At 41.9% G+C, this 21,218-nt stretch overlaps 1 protein-coding gene across 2 annotated transcripts in view; it reads right to left on the bottom strand.

Moving 5' to 3' along the window:
• Positions 1–21,218, bottom strand: part of efna3b (ephrin-A3b) — a 75,258-nt gene that overhangs the window by 6,173 nt on the left and 47,867 nt on the right. For both annotated transcript variants that reach the window (XM_085423004.1, XM_085423005.1), the window contains 3 exons: positions 6,622–6,914; positions 5,752–5,817; positions 4,632–4,709 (listed from right to left, as the gene is read on the bottom strand). In XM_085423004.1, coding sequence (XP_085279130.1) covers positions 4,632–4,709; positions 5,752–5,817; positions 6,622–6,914 — 437 coding nt within the window. The remainder of the gene's footprint in view (positions 1–4,631; positions 4,710–5,751; positions 5,818–6,621; positions 6,915–21,218) is intronic.

The raw sequence follows: 21,218 nt of genomic DNA, 5'->3' as shown, positions 1-21,218 counted from the left end.
AACTTTGAAAGACTTTCAGGAAGCCTGGAGAACCATTGCTCACGGCCGCTTTTTAAAAACTGCAAGAAAGTCTCCTTGGAAGCCAAATATAGAGTTGATCGTCAGCTTCAGGAGACGTGAAGAGGAACCTGCTCCGCTTTGCATAAGTGGAAACATTGTAGAGAGAGTGCCCAGCTTTAAAATCCTCGGCACACTCATCTCACACGGACTCTAAACACAACCTCTCGCGTGAAGAAGACACAGAAGCCATTTGACTTCTTAGAAACACTGCAAAGAGCAAACCTGCTCAAACAGCTGCTTGTGTCCTTCTACCACAGCTCGGTGGAGTATACTTAGCCTGGCATCTTGGTGTGGTATGCCAGCTGCACCGAGGCTGACAAGAAAGCTGTTCAGAGAGTCATTAAATCAACATAGAGGACAACCAGCTACCTTCACTCGAGCAGGTCTACAATCAAGGTCCAAACGGCAATCTATACATCTGTAGCACTCAGAGACAGGCTTCAAATTTCATTGTACTCCCATATAATCAAAAATAAAGGCATTTTATTCTAAAATATAAGAAAATAAGAGTAGCTTTTGCACAGTGCTGTAGCTTAGACTGGATTACGTCTGTCTAATCTGTATTTGTGAAGGAGTGTGTGAGCTAAATCCTCTTTTATACACATTTTATACTACATTATGTTACTGTGGGAGTATAAATCTGACCTTATTCTGTATTTTATGAATACTGAGTAATTTAAAAAGAACTTTTACAGCATTATGCAATTCAGTAGAAACGTCCTGGCATAAATAATTTAAGAGTGACTTTGTTGACACTGTGAGATGTGTTGAGTCTTCTCAGAGCTTATAATTTGTGGCGCTCTTGCATCAGAAAGCCCTCATTAAAGGGGCACTGCAGTGATTTAGTACTGCATTTTTACATAGTACTGAGGCTTCAGAGACGCAGGTTAGAAAAAAAACAAACACACAAAAACTGTGACCGAGACTGTTACAAGAGCGCCTTTCATCAGATCCCGCCTGACTGGTTCATACACACGTCTTTCATCATAGTCTTTATTTAACAAACATCTCGCAGAGCCTCCGAAGACAATAGTCAACTGTCTGCAAAAGCCGCGCAGCTCTCGCCGCGACTAGTAAACAGAGTTTGACATGCTAAATCAGAGGCAGGTTACTTAAAAATAAAGAGGGAACGTTAGCTAAACAAACACTGGCTGTCCAAACAAACGCCACAAACAAACAGCTGTTAGATTGCTGAAGAAATTCAAAAGAAACTGACAGCAGACCGCATGCATGTATGCAAATAATTACGCTTTCCAGGAGTTTAACTGCAAGTAAACAGAATCATTAGCAGTGACATTTGGAAGGGATAAATGGTAAGCTCGAGTTATTCATGTTATTGGGCAAATAATAAATAAAACACATTTTAAATATTTACTTATTTGTTACACTTTGCTCCAGAATGCACTCGACCATCTCGCTTCTGTTTTTCTCGTGTAATCTTAGCTTTGTAAACCAAATATTTAAGGCGTGTTTAAAGGTTGCAATTGTGTTATTCAGCTCTCCCATACACCACAAAAATGCACAAATAGGTTTGCACGTTACAGCAAACGTGTAAGCTTGCCAGATAGAGATCGTTTAAACTGGTTGAGTGCAAACTGTCTCACAACTCTTTCTACAAATTGACCTAAAAAACAGTGACAGGTACTTTCACACCTAAGTCCAGCTAAAACAGTTGTTTTTCACTTTTGGGGCAGTTCGATTGGAGAGGTGTGATCATTCACGTACAGATAGACCCCCCGCTTTTTTTTTTCTTTTTTTTTTTTTTAGAAAAAAGGTCCTCACAACAATCCGAAATAAGTTTATTTGTGATGAGCACGGGCTCTTGGCCTCGATGCAACTACCGGGTGACCTGGAGTTTGAGCTCCTGTAGCCAGGTGTGCTGTAATGTAGCAGGGCTCACAAACTGCCGTCCTAAACACCTGACTTTCCTCTCACCTCTGCTTTGCCAGCTATATCTTAACACCCAGTGGGCTGAACTTTCACACATCCCTTGCAGTGGCACATCATAATTACCTGCTACCTTTTTTCCTCAAAAAGAAACCACAGCATAGGGAGAATTTACAAAATTTACAAACTGCAGGTATGAAAACGTTGATCTGTAACTGTGCTGTCTTCTGATGCCAAGTACCTTAAACACACTGTGCTCATAGGAATAGTAATTGCTACAACAAGCCCCATTAACAAGAACACGCTACAGATTTTTCTACTAATGGCCAGAGCTGATCATCGGATGCAGTAATCTGAGCCAACAGGGTGGGAAAATGAGCGTCCTCCCACTGAAAGCCTTCAGTAATCGCACGGTTGCACGGGGAGCAGCTAGCGCCATTCCATCTGCGTTGTAAATGAGATCTAAATGAAATCTAATGCTAGTGGCCGTATTCAGCAGGGAACCACATTGATTGAAAGGGGAAGGTGCCCAGGAAATAAACTGCGAGGAGAGAAGGGGGGAGAAAGACACGGGTGGGTTCCAATACGCAACATTTGAGTTATTTCAACATTTCTACACACAATAATCAGGCAGATTTGAACTGCGCAGTCTGTGTGAAACTTCAGTAACAGTAATTAAAACTACGATGTGAGGACATCTAACCGGCAGCCAGGAGGACTGAGAGCGAAGGAGGAGAACAGGAAACTGTACCACTTCTTTGTCTTCAGCTCGTTTCGCAGCTCCCTGCTGATCTTCTCACTTCCTCTCACACCACTTGGGTTATCGTATTAATTTAATTGGCAACACAGCACTACAGGTGAAAAAGACCCATAGGGGCTGGGGTAATTTCTTTTCAGCTATTGTGTTAGCCGCTCACTATCAACAGTACAGCTAGAGTGCCATGTCCTCGAGCTGTCTCTATCAGTTTAACACATTAAATGTAGATATTCTTCTGTTGAAATGATCTTTAATGTCCTTTTCCTTCGCATAAAAAATCTGTACATGTGTAGCGAACAGATTTTATTTTGCAATAATCATGTTTTGCATTTACTGTATTAGAAAAGAAAGCAAGGAAGGACCAAGTACTGAGGAAATGTGATAAGAATATATCGTACATATTGTAATATATTGTTGCTAAGTAGCGAATGGGAATTTTTAGCTCTAAAAATTGTTTTGGCATAAAAATATTTCAAACTTTTTTTAATATCACTGTGATAGTGTTAATGAATACCATAAAACCTAAGATAAATATCGCTTCGGGGCGGGAAAAGTATTAAACGAGGGAAAAACTCAATTTCACACATCAAAAGGTGAATAAACTGAGTTTAGGTGGCTTTCTCCTCGACTGCATTGCTACTTGTGCTCTCGGAGGAAAAACGGAAGATGGGAATTAAAAGGCAGAGGCATGAGGAGGGCATAGAGAAAGGAGATGGAGTGAGAGTGAAATAAGATGAAAGAATGATGAGAGGAAAAAGAAGCGAGGGAGCGGTATCTCACAGAAACTCGCATGACCTGCAGCTATTTGCCGCAGCCAGTCATGAGTTTTCTTACGACAATTATTAGAACAAACTGACTTACACGCGTGCGCGCATGTGAGCGCGCGCACACACAAACACTCAGGCACACGGGGAGATTAACAACAACGCAACGCCATATTTTACAAGATACCTTGGAGGAGAGCGTGTGATAGCTAGACAGGATTATGATTGATACCAGCATGCCTGGTTGTGTAACGGCTGCTGGATAGGTAGGCCAAGCTACCTGCATGTTGTTACTGTGTTGCTATGCTGTTGCCACAACACTAAAAATCAACAATATGAACAGGTGATCCCAAAGTCTGTCATTTTTTGATTTACTTCTTCGCTTCTCTCTTAAATCGCTGCCAACAGATTTCACATTATACACACGATCAATTTAATCATATAACTCCAAATCGGAGCAACACAACGACAAACAGGAAGCACTTCCAAACGGGCAGGGGCTATCTGAATACGGGATATCTAAAGAGGCCCCGCTTTTCTGAATGAATTTTATACTTTTTGTTGTAAATTTTCAAGAAACTCTGTGTTCTCTGCTCATCTGGGTGAAAACGGCATGAAATGTGTGAAATGAATATTCATGTCGTTGTTTAGCAGGATCAGCAGCTTGCCAAGCCAGCTGGCGCTGTGAAGTTAACTGCGCTGAATATCATTTCACTTGGTTAGCCACTTTTGATGCTGCACAGTCGCACTGCCATCTATATCAATATCATTGGTCAGCCAGCTGACGCGTTCAAAGAATAATGCTGATGATCTTCTACCATATGCGTTTTTTTTAAAAATTGCAAGCAAATCCAATACAAGCGTGTCGTATCCATGTTTGCAATAATCCACTGCTGAAAATACAGCGAGCAGCATTAATAGGAAGTTGTTATTCCATATTTTCAGTCACTTAATATTTCAGACTAATAACTAATACATTGTTGCTTGTTTATGAATTTATGAACTCTGCTTTAACTTCAATGAGACGTTGAAGGCAAATAATCTGATTTCCTTGATTTGGTACTAAAGTGATCAAAATCAGAGTCTGTCGCTGTTTTTGTGAATCGAGCTGCAACAGACAGATGTGTCTTACACTTCCTGAACTTCCTGTGTGTATTACTCACCAAGCTCATCAATTTTTAGGCCTGGTCTAAGCGTGTAGACTCCATCTGTAGGCCCTGGCTCATCGTCCACATCAGAAGCTGTGTGTGAGAGAGAGAGAGAGAGAGAGAGAGAGAGAGAGAGAGAGAGAGAGAGAGAGAGAGAGAGAGAGAGAGAGAGAGAGAGAGAGTGAAAAGTAATTGAGCTGAAAAAAAAGGGAGCAGGGGTTAAACTATTGCTCCAACCAAGAGGACTTTAATTACTTCCAACATGACATCCAATAGAGTGGCATGACAAGGGTGCAGGGTTGAAAAACCCCACAGCATGCCGACTGACAAGCCACAATATCACAAGAAGCCCTGACAAAAAGATAGAGAGAGACGGGGAAAAGAGGGAATGTGAGGAGAGGCAGATCAAACTGAAGAGAGTCAGTGTGTGAAAAGGGATGGAGAGTGATGGAGTTGTGGGGGTGAAAGAGGGAGGAGAGGTTAATACTACAAAGGACCGGACAGGCCAGGGATCAAAGTCTGTGTGTGTGTGTGTGTGTGTGTGTGTGTGTGTGTGTGTGTGTGTGTGTGTGTGTGTGTGTGTGTGTGTGTGTGTGAAAGTGAGTGAGAGCGGGTCGAGAGATTGAAGGGTGGCAGGAGAGCGAGAGAGGATAACACTACATATACATAGCCACCCACTGACCGCACACGGCAATAAATGGATTCTGACAGGGAGAGAGGGAGGAGGGGTGGAAGAGAGAGGGAGAGGAGTGGAGAGGAAGCAGGAGGGGGTTGAGGGCCTTCAAAGCTGAAGCTGCTCCCTTTTTTTGCTGCTGTAAAGAGAGGGAGAGAGAGAGAAAGTGAAAGAAGAGTGAGACGGGGAAGAAGAGAAAAAAGAGGAGCTGGGACGTGGGGGGCTATGCTGTGAGTGAAAATGCTGCAGGAGACTCAGCAGCAGTATTAATAGCTCTGCCTGTTTTAGGCTGTATTTAGATTGTGTGTGCATCTGTATGCAGAGAGTGTGTGAGTTCGTTGGGAGCCTGGTGCTTTCCAGATGGGCAGAGTGGCCAGATGGGTCCAGGTAAAGCCTGCGAACAAGTCCAAGCATTATAGGTCAAACATCACCCCCCCCCCAAACACAAAGCAGGAGACTTACCCGTGGAGCAGCAGACGTACACTCGTAGTCTCAGACAGGCGCGTCCGTGGTGATGAGTGGGCGTGGCTGCACAACAAAATAACACACAATAAATTAAATGCCGTGTGCACTTTTGTTACAGAGCTTGTACTTAAATATAGCCAGAATTAACCGTTTGGGTCACTATTATCATGCATTTGTTAAACAGAAAAACAATCAGCCAGATGTTATGTTACTACTACTTGACTAATCAACCGGCTGGCAATCAGCGACACAAAACAATGACTCGAGAAGGTGGGTAGAATGTTTTATTGCATGCGGCTCACTGTGGTGTATAGTTAAGTGTTGGATTTTTCATGTGAAGCAGTGAGAGCAGTGGTCTGAAAATGTTAGGATGGCACATGATTCTTGTAGATTTGCTCACTTACCTACCAGAATCCTACGTTAATATTACCAAACCCACAAATACACACAAATATGTACAGGAGTAAATGAGTACTGCACCGATTATACAGTCAGTAATATCTGTTTTGGCACTGTTTTATGACAGGCTAAAAGTTCATTATTTATACAGTGGCTTGTTGGCACAAGGTGCTGCAAGTTAATTTGATTAGCAATCAACAAAATGGATGAGCCTGCACGGCTGCAGGGTGATATGATTAAATGTGAGGCTGCAATTTGTCATCCCCATATTACTCGAGGACATGACTTGGATGATCGAGCCGAATATTCAAAGATAAAAGTTATATGTGTAATATTGTAACGAGCAGGGTTTTTTTTAACCTGCTGCTCTGACCTCAATAACATCGTTCTTTAATATTTATATCTAGACATTTACGACATTAGTGAAATTTCTTTTATAAGATATACAGGAGGTTCGATTCCACTCACAGATGTAGTAATACTCCTGGCCGACGTGGAACTCGTAGCCCAGCGAGAAGGCGCTGTAGCGCTGGAACTTCTCGGAGAACTTGATGGGCGCGTGGGGGGCGTGAGGCCGGTTACACTCCCACCGCTTGAAGCCCATCTGGGGATCACAGCTCCTGTAACCGCGGTAGCTGACCATGTAGAGGACGTACTGCTCTCCGGTGCCCACCATGCGCTGGCTGTCGTTGTAATGAGGGCAATAGATGTCCAGGTAGTCGTTGACGTTCACCTGCATTGTGTAGCCCTCCCTACGCAGACTGGACAAGCAGAGAAGCAGCAGAGATTAAATTATTAAACACTCAAAACAGCTACATATAAATATTACTTGAAATTCTGGCACTTTCTGTCATCATTTACATCATTTTTTTGAAATCAGTGCCATTGCAAAGCTGAACAGAGGTGTTGATGAACACACATTTTACACTCTTTATATTATGAGTGCTAATTTTTGAGTATGTTCGTACACAGATGACACAAACAAACATAAACATGCTTTGGGCATTTCCTCAACACTCAGTATCACATACATCACTGCACAGCAGCAGCAGCGATGTAACATCTCAGATCACTGCACGGGATTTTGTCTTTCGGATGCTTTCTGCTTGAACAATCACCGGGCGTAACACAAATCTTTGTTTCAGAGGTATCGAGTTATTAATACCAGTAAGCGGGTGTGTGCTTAAGGGGGCGAGGGTGTGTATTCGTGGCTGCGGGGCTGCTGCATGCAAAGAATGCGGAGCTGGCTCTTCAGAATGGACTCAAGGCCCCAGGGCCACAGCTCCTTCTCCTGGTGTCAGCGCAGCGTTGTCCCCTAACCCCACTGCTCGTACATCAACCTGAGCGCAACGTTGCACTCACGTCAACCGTCAACGTCCCGGCAACGTTTCTTACCCCCCAAAGCTCATATATCAGCGTCAACCCTAAAAAAGATTCAGCTTGACAGGAAGATAAGGTCTGATTCTGTGTCTGGGAGCTTGTGTGCGCGCCTATGTGTGTGTGTAGTTTCTGTGACAAAGTGAAATAGGTTCTTTCCTGACATCCAAAAGCCCCTTTTTTTCTCCCCATCACAGACACGGGCCCATATCTGTGAGACTGAGACAGGCTGCAGTTGTAAATCATGCACACTCCGATGAGCATGTGCGTACACACATCCGCTCTCGTTCACTCAGACACTCTAGTGGTGACACCATAAAATCACAAGGGGGCAGCAGTGTGTCATCCTCAGCCCGACTCTGCCTCGCTCCCTCTTTGCCAGTTCTAGGTCATGTCTCCAGGGAGATTATTATTCAATTATTAAATGAAGATCGAAACACTGCTCTCAATGTCTCCTTCTCTCCATCACTTCTTACCGCTCTCTTTAAATCCATCCTGAATTTCTTTTTTCTCTGACCTCTTCATTTTTCTCTCATCTCTTTCTTTCAGAGCAACCTAAGACTAATTGTTCGACATTCATCCTTTACTCCTTTTGCCTCGTCTCCTATCCACCCCTCTCACTTTCACTCATTGCATCACCTAATAGCCTGCAGAGGAGATTTACTTTTTCTGGCATTAGTGGTAGAAAAATGCAGAAAATGCTTTAAGGGAACTATATTTATAGTGAATGCAAAAGAGAGAGACATGGAAAGCAAGCGAGAAAGGACTCGAGTGAGTGATGAGTTTGGTTCCACTAGGGAGGTGTGAATGCAAATTGAGTAGAAGAGGAGTGAAAGCCAGAATAGAGCAGACAAAGAAAAAAGAAAAAAAAAGAAGCAGCAATTGGTGAGTTTTATGATACCAAAGAAAAGCAAGTTTTGAAAGATGAAGTGATAATGGCAGAAAAGAAAGTGAGAGAAAATGAGGGGGAGGGCATCTCAGGGCATCTTGAATAATCTGAAAGCAAATCACTCCTCCAAGATAAAAGATGCCACAGGATTCCCACTGTGTATGTCCTGGTTTGGTGTGTAGTAGGTACGAATGAGCATTTCTCCGAGCGTACAGCGCTGCGATTTGCCAGCCATTTATTTGATATCTTGACATCTTTAGGAGCCCCATCTCTGACACGCACACATGTACGCACATAAAATCCTACATAAGTGACTTAACAGCAAAACCAATCTTATATAAAAGTGGCATCAGATCATATAATAGCCTTTGTTTCACGCCATGGATAATCGGAAAATCAGACCAATTTCAGAGTGAGATTAAAGAGTAGATAGAGCATTGAGGGGGCTTGCATGATATATCATGCCTGCAGTCTTATTCATATATCACAATAATTATACGGCTCTTGCATAAGCAGAAAGACTGATTGCATTAAACAAAAATGATCCAAATTCTGAACTATACACAAGGATTTTTTTATTATTATTACTCGATTAATGACCAACTACGTGACACAGAAGACACGAAAAGCTGAAGAAAAAAAAGCAAAAACCACGCACAATAAATGCAATGTGGCATTTTGAACAATTTTAACAACACAATCAGATTTCATTATATGTTGCTCATATAATAAAAAATACAGTGTGTTTGAATATTTGCTTTAAATGTAGTTATGAATTATGTGAACTGAGACTCTCTCATCAGAAGAATGACCCCGATGAATTTGACAAGTTGAGATAAATTTTAATCAGAAAATATGCAGGTAATAAAAACGAGCCAATAAAGCATGTTTTGGTTTTACTCGAGTGCGTTACACAGTAAGGCATTTTTACATTTTAGTCGATGCATATGTCAGTAAATATAGAAACGTTTCAGTATAAAGCAGTTCAGTTTAACTACGGCTCAAAAGATGTCCAATAATGTGGCCAACAAATAAACAAAAAGCTTTTAAGCTATAATTTACTGCATGAGTGCGACACTGCATTAGAATCCTGGGTCAGCATTTCCAGTATATGCAAGACGCTGTTAACATGCTTTGCTCACTATATTTTTAACCATAATGGTACACACTAATGTACTCATGTTTTTAGAGAAATGTGTTAATTCTTCTATAAAACACTTTTTTTATTCATTTTTATTTACCAACAAAAAGTCGACTCACAGTTACTGAAATATTGACGACTATCATTCATGTACCAAAACATTCTTTTGAGCAAAGAAGCTGCGATAGTCACGTACCAGCCATATCGTTCCTGCCGTCTGCTTCAAGTCCAAAGAAAATGCAATAAATATTTTAATTTTAAAAACAGATTTCCCTGAGAGTCGTGAGCGAAAGTCGCTCTGGCTGAGAAGACTATCACAAAATGTTCAGCCTCATTTTGGAATTTTCTTTTATTCCCCTCTATGATACCGGAGTTTATTAGATCGTAACGCTTCCTGAAATTCCAAACAAAGAGAGACGCAGCAATACAGCCCAGCAGGTTATGAAAAGTCAGAATGTGCTGCTTGCTGATGCTGCCTCCTGATGCCTCAGTTTCCTTTTGTGTTGAGGCACCACTAATTTCCTCTCTTACAAGTGATACCTGGCTAGGTGACGCTGATAACAGCCAGAGACCTGATGGGACATTTCATCGGCCTGAGCAAAAGTTTCCAAGAGCAAAAGATCACTTGTATACAGATCCGCCAGAGAGATGGAGCGATGGAAAGACGGAGAGAAAGATGAGAAGATTTATAGCATGAGACGAGGGGTAGTTGGGGTTAAAAACAGCAGACTCTAGCAACCAGAGAGCCAAGGGTGATAGCTGGAGGGAGTGAGAGCGAGCAACAGCTAAGAGCAAGATCAAAGTGGGCCTGGATCAATGTCACTACTGTAAAATCACATCAGAGAGTGTGAGGGAGATACAGAGAGAGAGAGAGAGAGTATGTTGCCTGTATAAATCAGTCATAGGCAACATAATGCCACAGAGTTACCCTCTATCTACTTATTATCTGTGTGGACTGTTGGAGCATCATATATCAATAAAGCACTTGACAGTAAGCGCCATCGTTCCTTTTTGTAACAAGAGCTAGTGGGACTGGCTTACTGTGCTCTTCTGTTGGTTACATGGAAGATTTTGTGGACAGCGGAGGACAATAAGGATAGGTAGAAGCTCAAATATTTAATTCAGCGAGAGGGTCTCCCCCTTAGGACCATGTTTTTTGTGAGAACAGCACATTGGTCAATATGCTGCATAGTGTATGGCACATCTATGTGATTCCCATTACGTGGGATACGTGTCCAGGCATAGCTCCACTATTTCACTGTACCAGCAGTGTTTGATTAACTGCTGAAAATGCTCTCATTTGTTACAATTATTCTAATGCAGGGTATTTTAAACAAGGGATGGTGTGAAAGCTCGCTGATGCCCCGGCTAAGGTGGAAAATGTTACTTATTAAACATATTTTTCTTATGGCTTATTAAACCTTGCCATGACAGGTAAGCAAATGTGGGAGAACGTTACTTTGTAGCAAATTTTAAAATAAAAGCTCAATTTCAGCAGTGGGCTTGAAAATTGCCATGGAAACAAAAGGAAAGACATTAAAAAACACAATGTAACAGTTAGCAAACATTGTTTCTGGGAATAAACTGTCTTTTTTACTGAAGACACTTTGCCACGTTACAATTAGTTGTACATAGATATATAAAAAAGAATAAAAAAAGAAGAAATCAAAGAATATAAAAGTAATGCTGCTTTGTTTTAGTGTTCTTAGGCTGTGGATCGCCTGGTTTACCATCACGCTATTACAGAAGTTTGTGGCGCTGTCATTACAGTTGTTCTATTAGTCACACCAGTGTTTTTTCTGACATGATTTTATACACCAAGTCAAAATGCTTGCTGCGAAGAAGGCCATCTGATTGATTTTTCCTTATTAGGGGAATCAGATTTACTTTTAGAGATATCTCTGAAAATGCAACCATGACAGACGCACAGTAATTTGGAGACGTTACATTCTGCCCCTTTCAAAACTATGATAGTGTCAAGATAGTTAAAGAAAGGCCAAGTCTGGCTGTAACAAACTTTCCCTCAGTAACTCTGACTCACTTAGTTTCTGAACTAGAGCTTTTGAACTTTAATACAACATGCTCAATCCGTTTGCTATAAATGACACAAAATGTAACATTGTGGGTTCATGTCAAATACATCACACTCATTTGAATATCCGTCGATGTGTACACATGGTAGAAAATTTTTCAGAATAAAAGTTGAGCCGACTTCACGGATGTTACCTCAACTTTGTGAATGTTGTCTGAATGTCCTTGTTAAACTTCCTGGAAAGAAAGAGTTTGTTTTCTCCTACTCTATATCGATTAGATCAAATTTCACTGGGGGGGATAACCTCATGTTTTGCTTGGATTCTACCAACTTGGTAATACATGCTGGGGGTTAGCTGAAGCCACAGTAAATACTTCAAATAAGGGTTTACAGTTTTTAAATTCTTTGGCAACTCTTACTCTTACAATGTACTCTGGAGTCCACTGTCTAAGCTCTCATTTGTTAACCTTGGGTGGACATCCCAGACCATCGGGAGTTCAGTACCAAAATTTGGCAAAGATGTACATCTTAAGTTTCCTGATGGTTATCAGTGTAAAACATTTTAATGTCATCATGTTGCCAACATCCACCTAGCAATGGATGAGTTAAATGACCTGTCTTTTTTTTTTAGCTTTTATGCACCTATAATGCCTTGAACAAAAGAATTATATAACTTTTATCATACACCATTTAATTTATATCCACAAAAGTTAAATTATACCTTATATAATATGCCATAAAGCTCCCTGGCAAACAATTAGTAGCAGAAGAAAATGACCTGTGTTTACCTTTTATTACCTACGACACTATTGGTTTATTTCATCACAATAACATCTCATTTATAGCCACAAAACTTGAATAAGACATCCACACCCACCTAGCAATGAGCTAAAATGACCCATTTTTAAGCAACAACTACCCTTGCTATTTTGTTGCCAGCAGCACATAAACCAAACAATATTGTCACACAGTTAGATCTTTAATAATAACACTACTCTGTAAAATATAGTGTTACAGTCCTATTTTCTTTTTTACCTAAGTGGGTGTTTTCACCTTTGGAAGGTGGGGAGGAGTGAGGAGTGAGGAGGAAGACAAAAATTTCTCATTTGTCGGTGATTGATGGAAATTAACGTGTTGCAACTCTCTCCGAGTTGTAGCCATGCACAGCTGCCTACTCTCCCACTCTCCAGTTATTTAAAATAAAATTTTGATCTAAATAAAAATTTAACTTCAGGTGCATCAGAAAGCGTCACAGCTGTACCGTCCAATGATAAAAACAACCATCTCCCTGCACGCTGGAGAGATGGTGTTATTTTATTACTTATTAAAGTATGTTTATGTTTTTAAATGCTGACAACAAGGCAAAAATAAATCATTTATGCTTTTTCCCCCTTTGTAGTAATACATTTTTTAAAAAGGATGTCAGACGCTGTATTTTATTAAGCTTTTTAACAACTTTTTTCTTTTTCCATCAACCTTCTTTGAAGATTAACCATTTTGAAGCTGTGCTTCAGCAACACAGCTTTCTATAGTAACTCGGCACAGTGAATGCTAACTTATCTTTGGATTTAAGTATGAAGCATTCAATTTAATTTTTCTAATCATTTGCTGATCAAAAGTGGAAAACCACAGGTGGCTGATTGGGTTGTAAGACTTTAAGTGTGTGTTACTGTTTGCCAAGATAAATCAAGGTTAAAGAAATCAAAAGAGACACACCTGATGGGCACAAGGTAGGGCTGGATTAAAACTTGTCCAGCAGTGTTACAAATGATTGCCAATCAGGACTTAAAAGCCACTTTGCCTCCAGAGGCCAGACTTCTTAATCCCATCTCGGCTCGCTACAGAGATGCTAACATTGTTGCGGGAGGACTCCAATCAGCCAGCGGAGTGGTCGGTGTAATTGAACGGCTCCCCCGGTGAATGGAGACTCCCAGAGATCTGTAGCATCAATGAGGCCCTCATCAAAGGCAGACACGAGTCTTTCCCACTGCCTTGTCATTCTACTCTGCCTTTCCTTCTTTTCTCATCACCTTCATCTTCAATCTGTTTCTGTCTACGTTTAACACCGCATGAGAAGAAGCGCGCAGACAAATTTTGATTAAAAACTTGCGTAGAAGCTTGCTCAAATGATGCCGTCTCATTAAATACTGGTTGCAGATGAATTTATCCCTTTATTTGAATCCAGCTGGATTAGTTGAAGAACATGTACAGTATGTGTGTGTGTGTGTGTGTGCCTGAATGTGTGTGTAAAGTGGTGTTTGATAGGGTGTAAGGATTGAAATGGTTCTAAATTCTACCTGTTAAAATCAATAGCTGTCTTGAGTGTGTCCAACAGCCTGGAATATGCTCCCTTTTCTCAAGGCCACTGCACACACTTCCTCTCTCACACACATACAGCCCAGGCCTGCTGAGCGATGTTTCATCGTTGGTAATTGATCAAAATATTACAGGTAACAGGATTTATTCCCAGGTGGCCTCACACACACACACACACACACACACACACACACACACACACACACACACACACACACACACACACACACACACACACACACACAAAGCACCGAAATGATCACACAAGTAGCATTGTCCAAATCACTCCCTCTTTTGCTTAATTTCTCAGCTCTCATTTGACTTTTTCACTGTCCTGTCCGCTCACTCCGTCTCCCTTCTTCCCTTCCTCTCGGTGTCTGTGGATATTGACTGCACGGTGAGAGAGAGAAACTGTCCCAGCAGCACAAAACCTAATGGCGAGCGTTATTAGCCCTTTGAACCGAGCCGTCTCGCTCGCACGCAGAGCCACATTCGGCGAACACACTCCCACACCATTATGTATAATAATAAGCATGTTCTCTTCCACACGTGTGTTTCTGCAATCAATCATACATGCGCTTTTTGTGGCTCTTGTTCAAACACTCGTGACACAGATGGATGAATGTGAGGAAATTAAAATGAACAAACGCACATGGAACACCAGATGGCAAAAGCCGAGGTCGGAAAAAAAACAAAAAGAGGGAAAAAAAAAACACATGCTGAATAAGACAAAAGGCAAAAAAAAAAAACAGATCAGAGACGAAGGCGGATAAAAGCGTGAACGACAACACCAGGAAGGAGGAAAGACAGAATACTTCAATTAAGAAAAATGTTGTTTAACCTGTGAGTAAGACCGGGACTTGTGGTCTTTACCTTAATTTGCGTGTTTATTGATTTTGTTTTCAGCTTTAATTTATTGTCCATTTCACCACCATCCCACCCACACAGCCTATTTTACGCTCCAAAGACTTTCTTCACTTTAAGGCTTCTTTTATCTCCCAAACCCCAAGTGTCACCCTCCATGTGTCTGCCAATACAAACCCATCTTTCCTTCTTATTCTGTCACTTTGTTGCCATCAATCCACCCTGCGTTGCTCTATCCCTCTGTTTCCCCACATCTCCCTCTGTCTCTGTTCCTAAAGCCCTTACATGAGCAATAGTGATCCCATCAGACACTGGGCCAGCAGAGGCAAAGAGACGCACTGAGAGCAGAGAGTGTATGTTCCCTAAGCTCTCCCATGATTGATAGTGATCCTGTCTGATGGCTGTGTATAGACTCAGCACTCAGTGAGACATTACCCTCTGACCCAGCTATTGATTCTTGCGTTCCCCGCCCCAAACACACAACTCTAGCCTTGACCCCCAAACACTCATGCTGTGTGTACAGTCCTACAGATTGATAGTTTTGCGGTGTCCTGTGAAACCTGATCAATCTGCTGCATAACAATCGCTCTCCCTGCCTGCCTCAGCCCACTTCCTGGCCGAGTCACACGGCACCAATGTCCTGTTGACTGATGTGTTTGGGTCAGGGAGGCTTGAATATCAGGGCTGTGGGGAAAAGAGCTCCAGCACTGGGATAAACGGTTCTCAACAACAACAAAAACATTACTCAGATCCCTCTCTTGAGCCACTTTAATAAGGGATCCGGGGCAAGAAACGCTGCTTGCCAGGCGTAGGGACAATGTAGAATGAGAAGAAACGCCATCCATCAAGCAGAGCAGGGTCAGGCAGATAATTCTTTATCTGCTTGAACTTGTTTTAACCTACTTGAACTGTAAGGTGGGTGGGGTCTACCATATAGAAGCTGGAGCTACTTAACCAAACTCTTTAAAACTCAGTGAGTTGATTTTCTGTGCCATACCCAGCTGTGCTGCTCTGTGAGACCAACTCGGGTGATGCAAGAAAAAGTATCCCTCAACGAGCACTTCAAACAAGGTGAAACAAAAGCTCAGAAGAATTTAAAACCCTTATATGACCCTCAGCCAATATCGCAAACTCAAGTTAAAACCAGAGAGACTATATTTCACCATTGTAAGTCAAAGGAGGCAAAGCCACAAAGAAAAAAAGAAACCGAGAGAAGTGCCAACCGAGCTCCAGCCTAATGGGCTGCCAAGACAAAACCACAGCTGGCTTTCAACATTAGTCTCCATGACGACTGAAGAAGCCCTTGCTATGGTGCTATTGTAGCAAAAAAAAGAAGAAGAAAAAAATAGGAGAGGGGGCGGACTACAGGGGTTCATTGCTTTGTGCAAAAAACCCATCCCCTCTTTATCCACCATCTCCCCTCTGTGTCTCTAATGGCTAATTAAGTACCACTTATTACTCTTTGCCATTATCACAAATCATCAGCTATTACTGTGGCAAATTTGGTTTCACACTGTTTTTAGGTGGAGAGTTTCTTTTGTTACGTCTCAGTCCGGCTGCAAAATGAACATAAAAATAAAGGCTAAAAGCAGTGGGAGAGAGCAGGGGTGTGTTTTTAACGGCTACAGGCAAAACTCGAGTCGGTCACGTCCTTTACGACCAGTCAGACATACAGTGCTTCACTTGTACATAACGGGGGGAGGGGATTGCCCCAAAGAGAAGCGCTTTTTCCCGAAAATGTACAATTAACTTACCAAGACATGGCAACATATTTTAATTTTTTACGGACAAACCGGATTAAATATTGATATTTTTATTAAACACAAAGTCGAGCTAAATGGATTCAGCTGACGGGGTTGACTTGCCAGATTTACTCCTTTATGACTCATCGAGGTGGGCGCTTATAAAAAATATATGAGGGAAAAGTTGAGAAAAGTTTACCAACATGAGATGGAGAAGAAACTGATTGGGAAGGAAGGATAGGCAGAGCAGACAGCGAGAGAGAGCTAATTATGTGAAATGACACAAGAATGATGATGATATACCCACACAATGATAACACAATACAGTGAATAAACACATAACTCATCCTATTTGCCTTTTAGGGGTATCTTTCCTCTTCTATTCCACAGATATTGTCATATGCCCATGATTACTGCCTTGAATTGTGCTGGGCATCGCTGTGCTGTGATACAAGGTTTAGATGGCACTATTGCAGTTAGTATATAATGTGTTTCTCTGCGATTCCCACGTCTTCTGAGTACTATGTCATTATAACAAAAAGCCCCCTGTGACCTTTCAATGTTCTCAGTAAAAAAGAAAATAACATCAGAACAAGCACATTTTAAAGGCAATTATAAGCTTTGTTACTCTCAGGGTAAGATACATCAAAGTGGCGAGACACATAGTGGACTTGTTGGACAAGCAGGCGCCAGCATGAAGTATTTAAGTGTTTAAAAGCGTCTGGGTATTCTTGTCAGATAGGAGATGACATTGAGCTCTAACATTTCTATTAATGCATTGTGACGGGGAGAATTAATTACATATATTCGCATATACTAGCTCAAAAAGGCCTGAAATTAAAGAATGCAGACTGAAGCGCGGTGCTAATCGAAACAGCAAGCATTCAATTAGCCGTTTAGGAAAGATGGAATCAATGGAGTAAAACAATGAACGGAGAGAGAAAAAACCTGCACAATGTTCTGCCTCACTTGATCTTGAGAGTTTTCTATTTTTATTCTTTATCAAAGCTGAACATAAAAGACAAGCGGAGCACAGATGTTTCAGCGTTAAGACCTTCTCCAGTGTGCGGGCCAAAGTGATAACAGAAACAAACGGATTTTGTTGGGTGATAAATGAGCTAAAAATCTATCAATGCCAGTTTTTTAACTCAACTCGGTGACTGGTGCGGAAACAGAAACTTTGACTTTGGGGAGTATACTTAATCACTCAGCGACTGTGTGCAAGGAAGTGGGGGTGGTCTCTGTTACTCATTGCAACTGTATATGCTTTGCTTCACTATATGCTCAATCATTCCCCCTAATCAGGCCTGAGAAATGCTGAGAGCCAATGGTCAGCTCTGAATGGGGCCTGCTGCACAAAACCTCCTCGCACTCGGGTATAGTGCTTTTCAGAGAAACGCCATTTTAATTTGCAGGACAATAAACCAGTAAAGTGGACTATTTGCACAGTATCACTGCGGTGTTTAGATAATCAAAGGGACACGGGCTAGCCTCGTTTGCCATAGTAATGTAAATGCACTGAAGTACAGTGAGTGAAACTGATAGTGTAGGATTATGAGCTAGAAGCCTTAGATCGTGTGGATTTTATAAGCTTATCGTGCATCTGTCTGTGCACGTTTGCAGGTGTCGTTGTCGTTGTCTGATGATGTGGCTGACTCTCTCTGCTGAACATGAGCAGACTCTGTCAGACTCGACAGTCTATCAGTGCAACATCCGTCTCACATCCCCTCCTACATCCCCCCAAAAGCACACACACACTATCACTCGTTCTGCCCTACTCTCCCTCCTCTGTCTGTCCATCCTTATCAGCGTCCTTCCATCCGTCTCCTGTTCAATTTTTCATTTCAGGTTCAATCTTTCTGACGTCTGCTTACTCCTCCTCTGACGACACCTCTGCCTCCCTTTCTGTCTTCCTCTGTCAATCTGCCCCCACCCCTCCCAAACACACACACACACACACACACACACACACACACACACACACACACACGCTCTCTCATGAAGTCGATACACCTCTCGATGTGGCGGCGACCTGCCAATCATCATGTGACAGTCTGTGCTTTCATCTGGACTTTGTGTTTGTGTGTCTCCCAGGGGTTTACTGAATGCACACATAATAATCACAAAGTGCTTCACAACAAAACACAAGAAATAAAAGTGTAACATATAACAACGTAAAGCAATAGAATTCAACATAAAACAACAAGTTAATTAAGGGCTTGTCTGTATAAAAATGTCTTCAACTGCTTTTTAAAACAGTCAGTGGCGTCTATACAGTGTAATAACAGTGGAAGACAACCTTGGTGCCACTGCCTGAAAAGCCTGATCACCACAGGTTGTGTGGGGCTAGCAGCAACCTCTGGAGCCAACACTGGATTGATATGCGATCTTCTGCTGATGCACAGTCTGAAGGCGATCCAAAGCTGATTTGTTGAAACGACTACAAAGCGCATACTTGGACACAAGTGTACAAGTAGGGATGGGTACCGGTGTCCGGTGCCATGATGGCACCGGTTCTGACATAAACGGTAGTAACCAGACCGAAAAGCAGCGCACATTTCGGTGCTTTATTTCGGTGCTTTTTTTTCCTGAGCTGTGATACACTTCTAGCCAATCATTTTACGTTTCCGAGGATAGTAGGCGGGCCCAGGTACGTACGTTCTTGTAGAGCAGAGCTACAGATTAAAAATGTCCAAGGCGAAGCGGTCAAAAGTCTGGCTGTACTTCACAGCAAAAGATGCAAACTCAGCAGCAACAAGTGCTTCAAGCTGATACTGTGATACTGTCAAAGGAGGTAACACCTCAAATCCGATGAAACACCTGGCGACGCATAGCGTTTTTTTAAAAGCCCAGAAATACGCCGTATTTGATAGCTTGCTGCGAGACCTCACACCGAGCGCATCTACTGCGGGTGGGTTGCCTGTTATGCAACATCCCCCAAAAACCCGAAGAGTAGAGTCCTGGCCCCTAGCCCTGCCAGTGTAGCAGAAATGATGACGGATGATGATGGCAGCAGCAGCCGTTCTTTTCTGCGTGAGTAGCTAAATGTTGTTCGTGTGTAATTTACGTTGAGTAGGCTAACCACGTTATTACATTAATGCATGTAAGGTGAACTAGCAAACATCATCATAGCTACATGCGGCTGTCCTCTTGTTTGATGGCAGATACTCCCTTCACCCTGGCCAAAAAGGCTAAAATGACCAAAGAAAAAGTGGAAAACAGTTAAACATGAGAGGTTTTGGACAAAGTTTGTGTTTTTTCCATTGTTTAAGCACTGCTTCCAGCCAAGAGTGATACCATATATGCCCCATAGCTGCAGAAAAGGCTAACATTGTTATCTTTTTACAAAAAACAGCTGAACATAAGAGGTTTTTGGACCAATTTTGTGTTCTCCATTCTTTTGAGCACCGTTTGAGCACCGGCACCGTTTCAAAAGTACCGATTTGGCACCGGTATCGGATAAAACCTAAACGATACCCATCCCTATGTACAAGTGGTTCACAAATGCAGAACACCTGCATTTGAAAGGAGTATAAGACTTCTAAAAAATTAAATAGTATCATAAACATGGGAAAAATATCAAGTTTTCTTTTCCTTCTATGTTCTTGTGCGTGTACTTCATGTGACTTCACATCTTTTGCAGAGACTGATGAGAAAAAAAAACCAACAATACATCATGGTGATATGGTTTTTCTTTGATGAGCTTTTCTGGGTTTCAGTCTTTTCTCTCATTCTAACTACTGAACTCTTCATCTTTTTATTCCAAAAACAAACTGCAGTTGCTGCTGGAGGCATAAAAAGCATCACATTGCATGTGCCCAGAGGTATTTCTGAAGAGAGAAGAGAAAATGAAAATGGAATCAGTTCAATCACTATTGTGTGTTTTTTGTGTGTTTTCTTATGTGGGAATGGAAAGAAGCAAAGTTAGCATTTTTATGTAAAGACTTCAAGTCAAGTGATGTCCTTTGCATTAAACGACATGCAAACGTACACCTGGTAAACCAATGTTAAATCATGTAACCGATGGCCACATGGGTCCGTTTGAGATCTCGTGCCTTTGCCCAACTTTAAGGTTTATGGACATCTTTCTGAAATGTGTTGTATTTATTCGTACTCGGGCATTTATTCAAAGGGGACAAAGCTGTGGGATGGGTATATGAGCTCTCATAAAGTCAGCCCACGTCCCAGTGCAACATCCTGGCCATATAAGCAATGCCTGCTCTGCTTTGCTGCTGGAATATGAAATATGCATGGGCCATAAAGAGCATATAGACCATCCGTCTCAATACGCGCCACAGAAAACCATCAAAAAGATCATTAAACCTAACACACACTGGTGTGCACGCACACACTTACGTACACACCAAATGGCACACAAACATGCACTCCCACGTTGTGCATAATGGTTTATCAGTTTCAACACCAACTTTCTGCTGACAGCGCACACGCAATAACAGTCAAAAGCACGTACACACAGCCGAGCAAATACTTTTTAGGAGAGGGAAGAGATTTGACACTGATTCGTGTACATTTTTCACTCGAAGTTCCTCATGTTGATGTAAAGACATTACAAAGAGCAGCAACATAACAACAGGTGAAAAGAGTCCTCACACAGAGAAACACAAGCAAATGTCTCGACTGTCTCAAAGACATAAACAAACACACATCCACATGCATGTGCCACCCCACTAAGCTGTCACACTG

This window comes from Rhamphochromis longiceps, linkage group LG11 (genome assembly GCF_057381845.1).
Source record: "Rhamphochromis longiceps isolate RC_006_pf linkage group LG11, R_longiceps_female_GT1.1, whole genome shotgun sequence".
Classification (NCBI taxonomy): domain Eukaryota; kingdom Metazoa; phylum Chordata; class Actinopteri; order Cichliformes; family Cichlidae; genus Rhamphochromis; species Rhamphochromis longiceps.
This window is presented reverse-complemented; position numbering and strand designations above follow the sequence as displayed.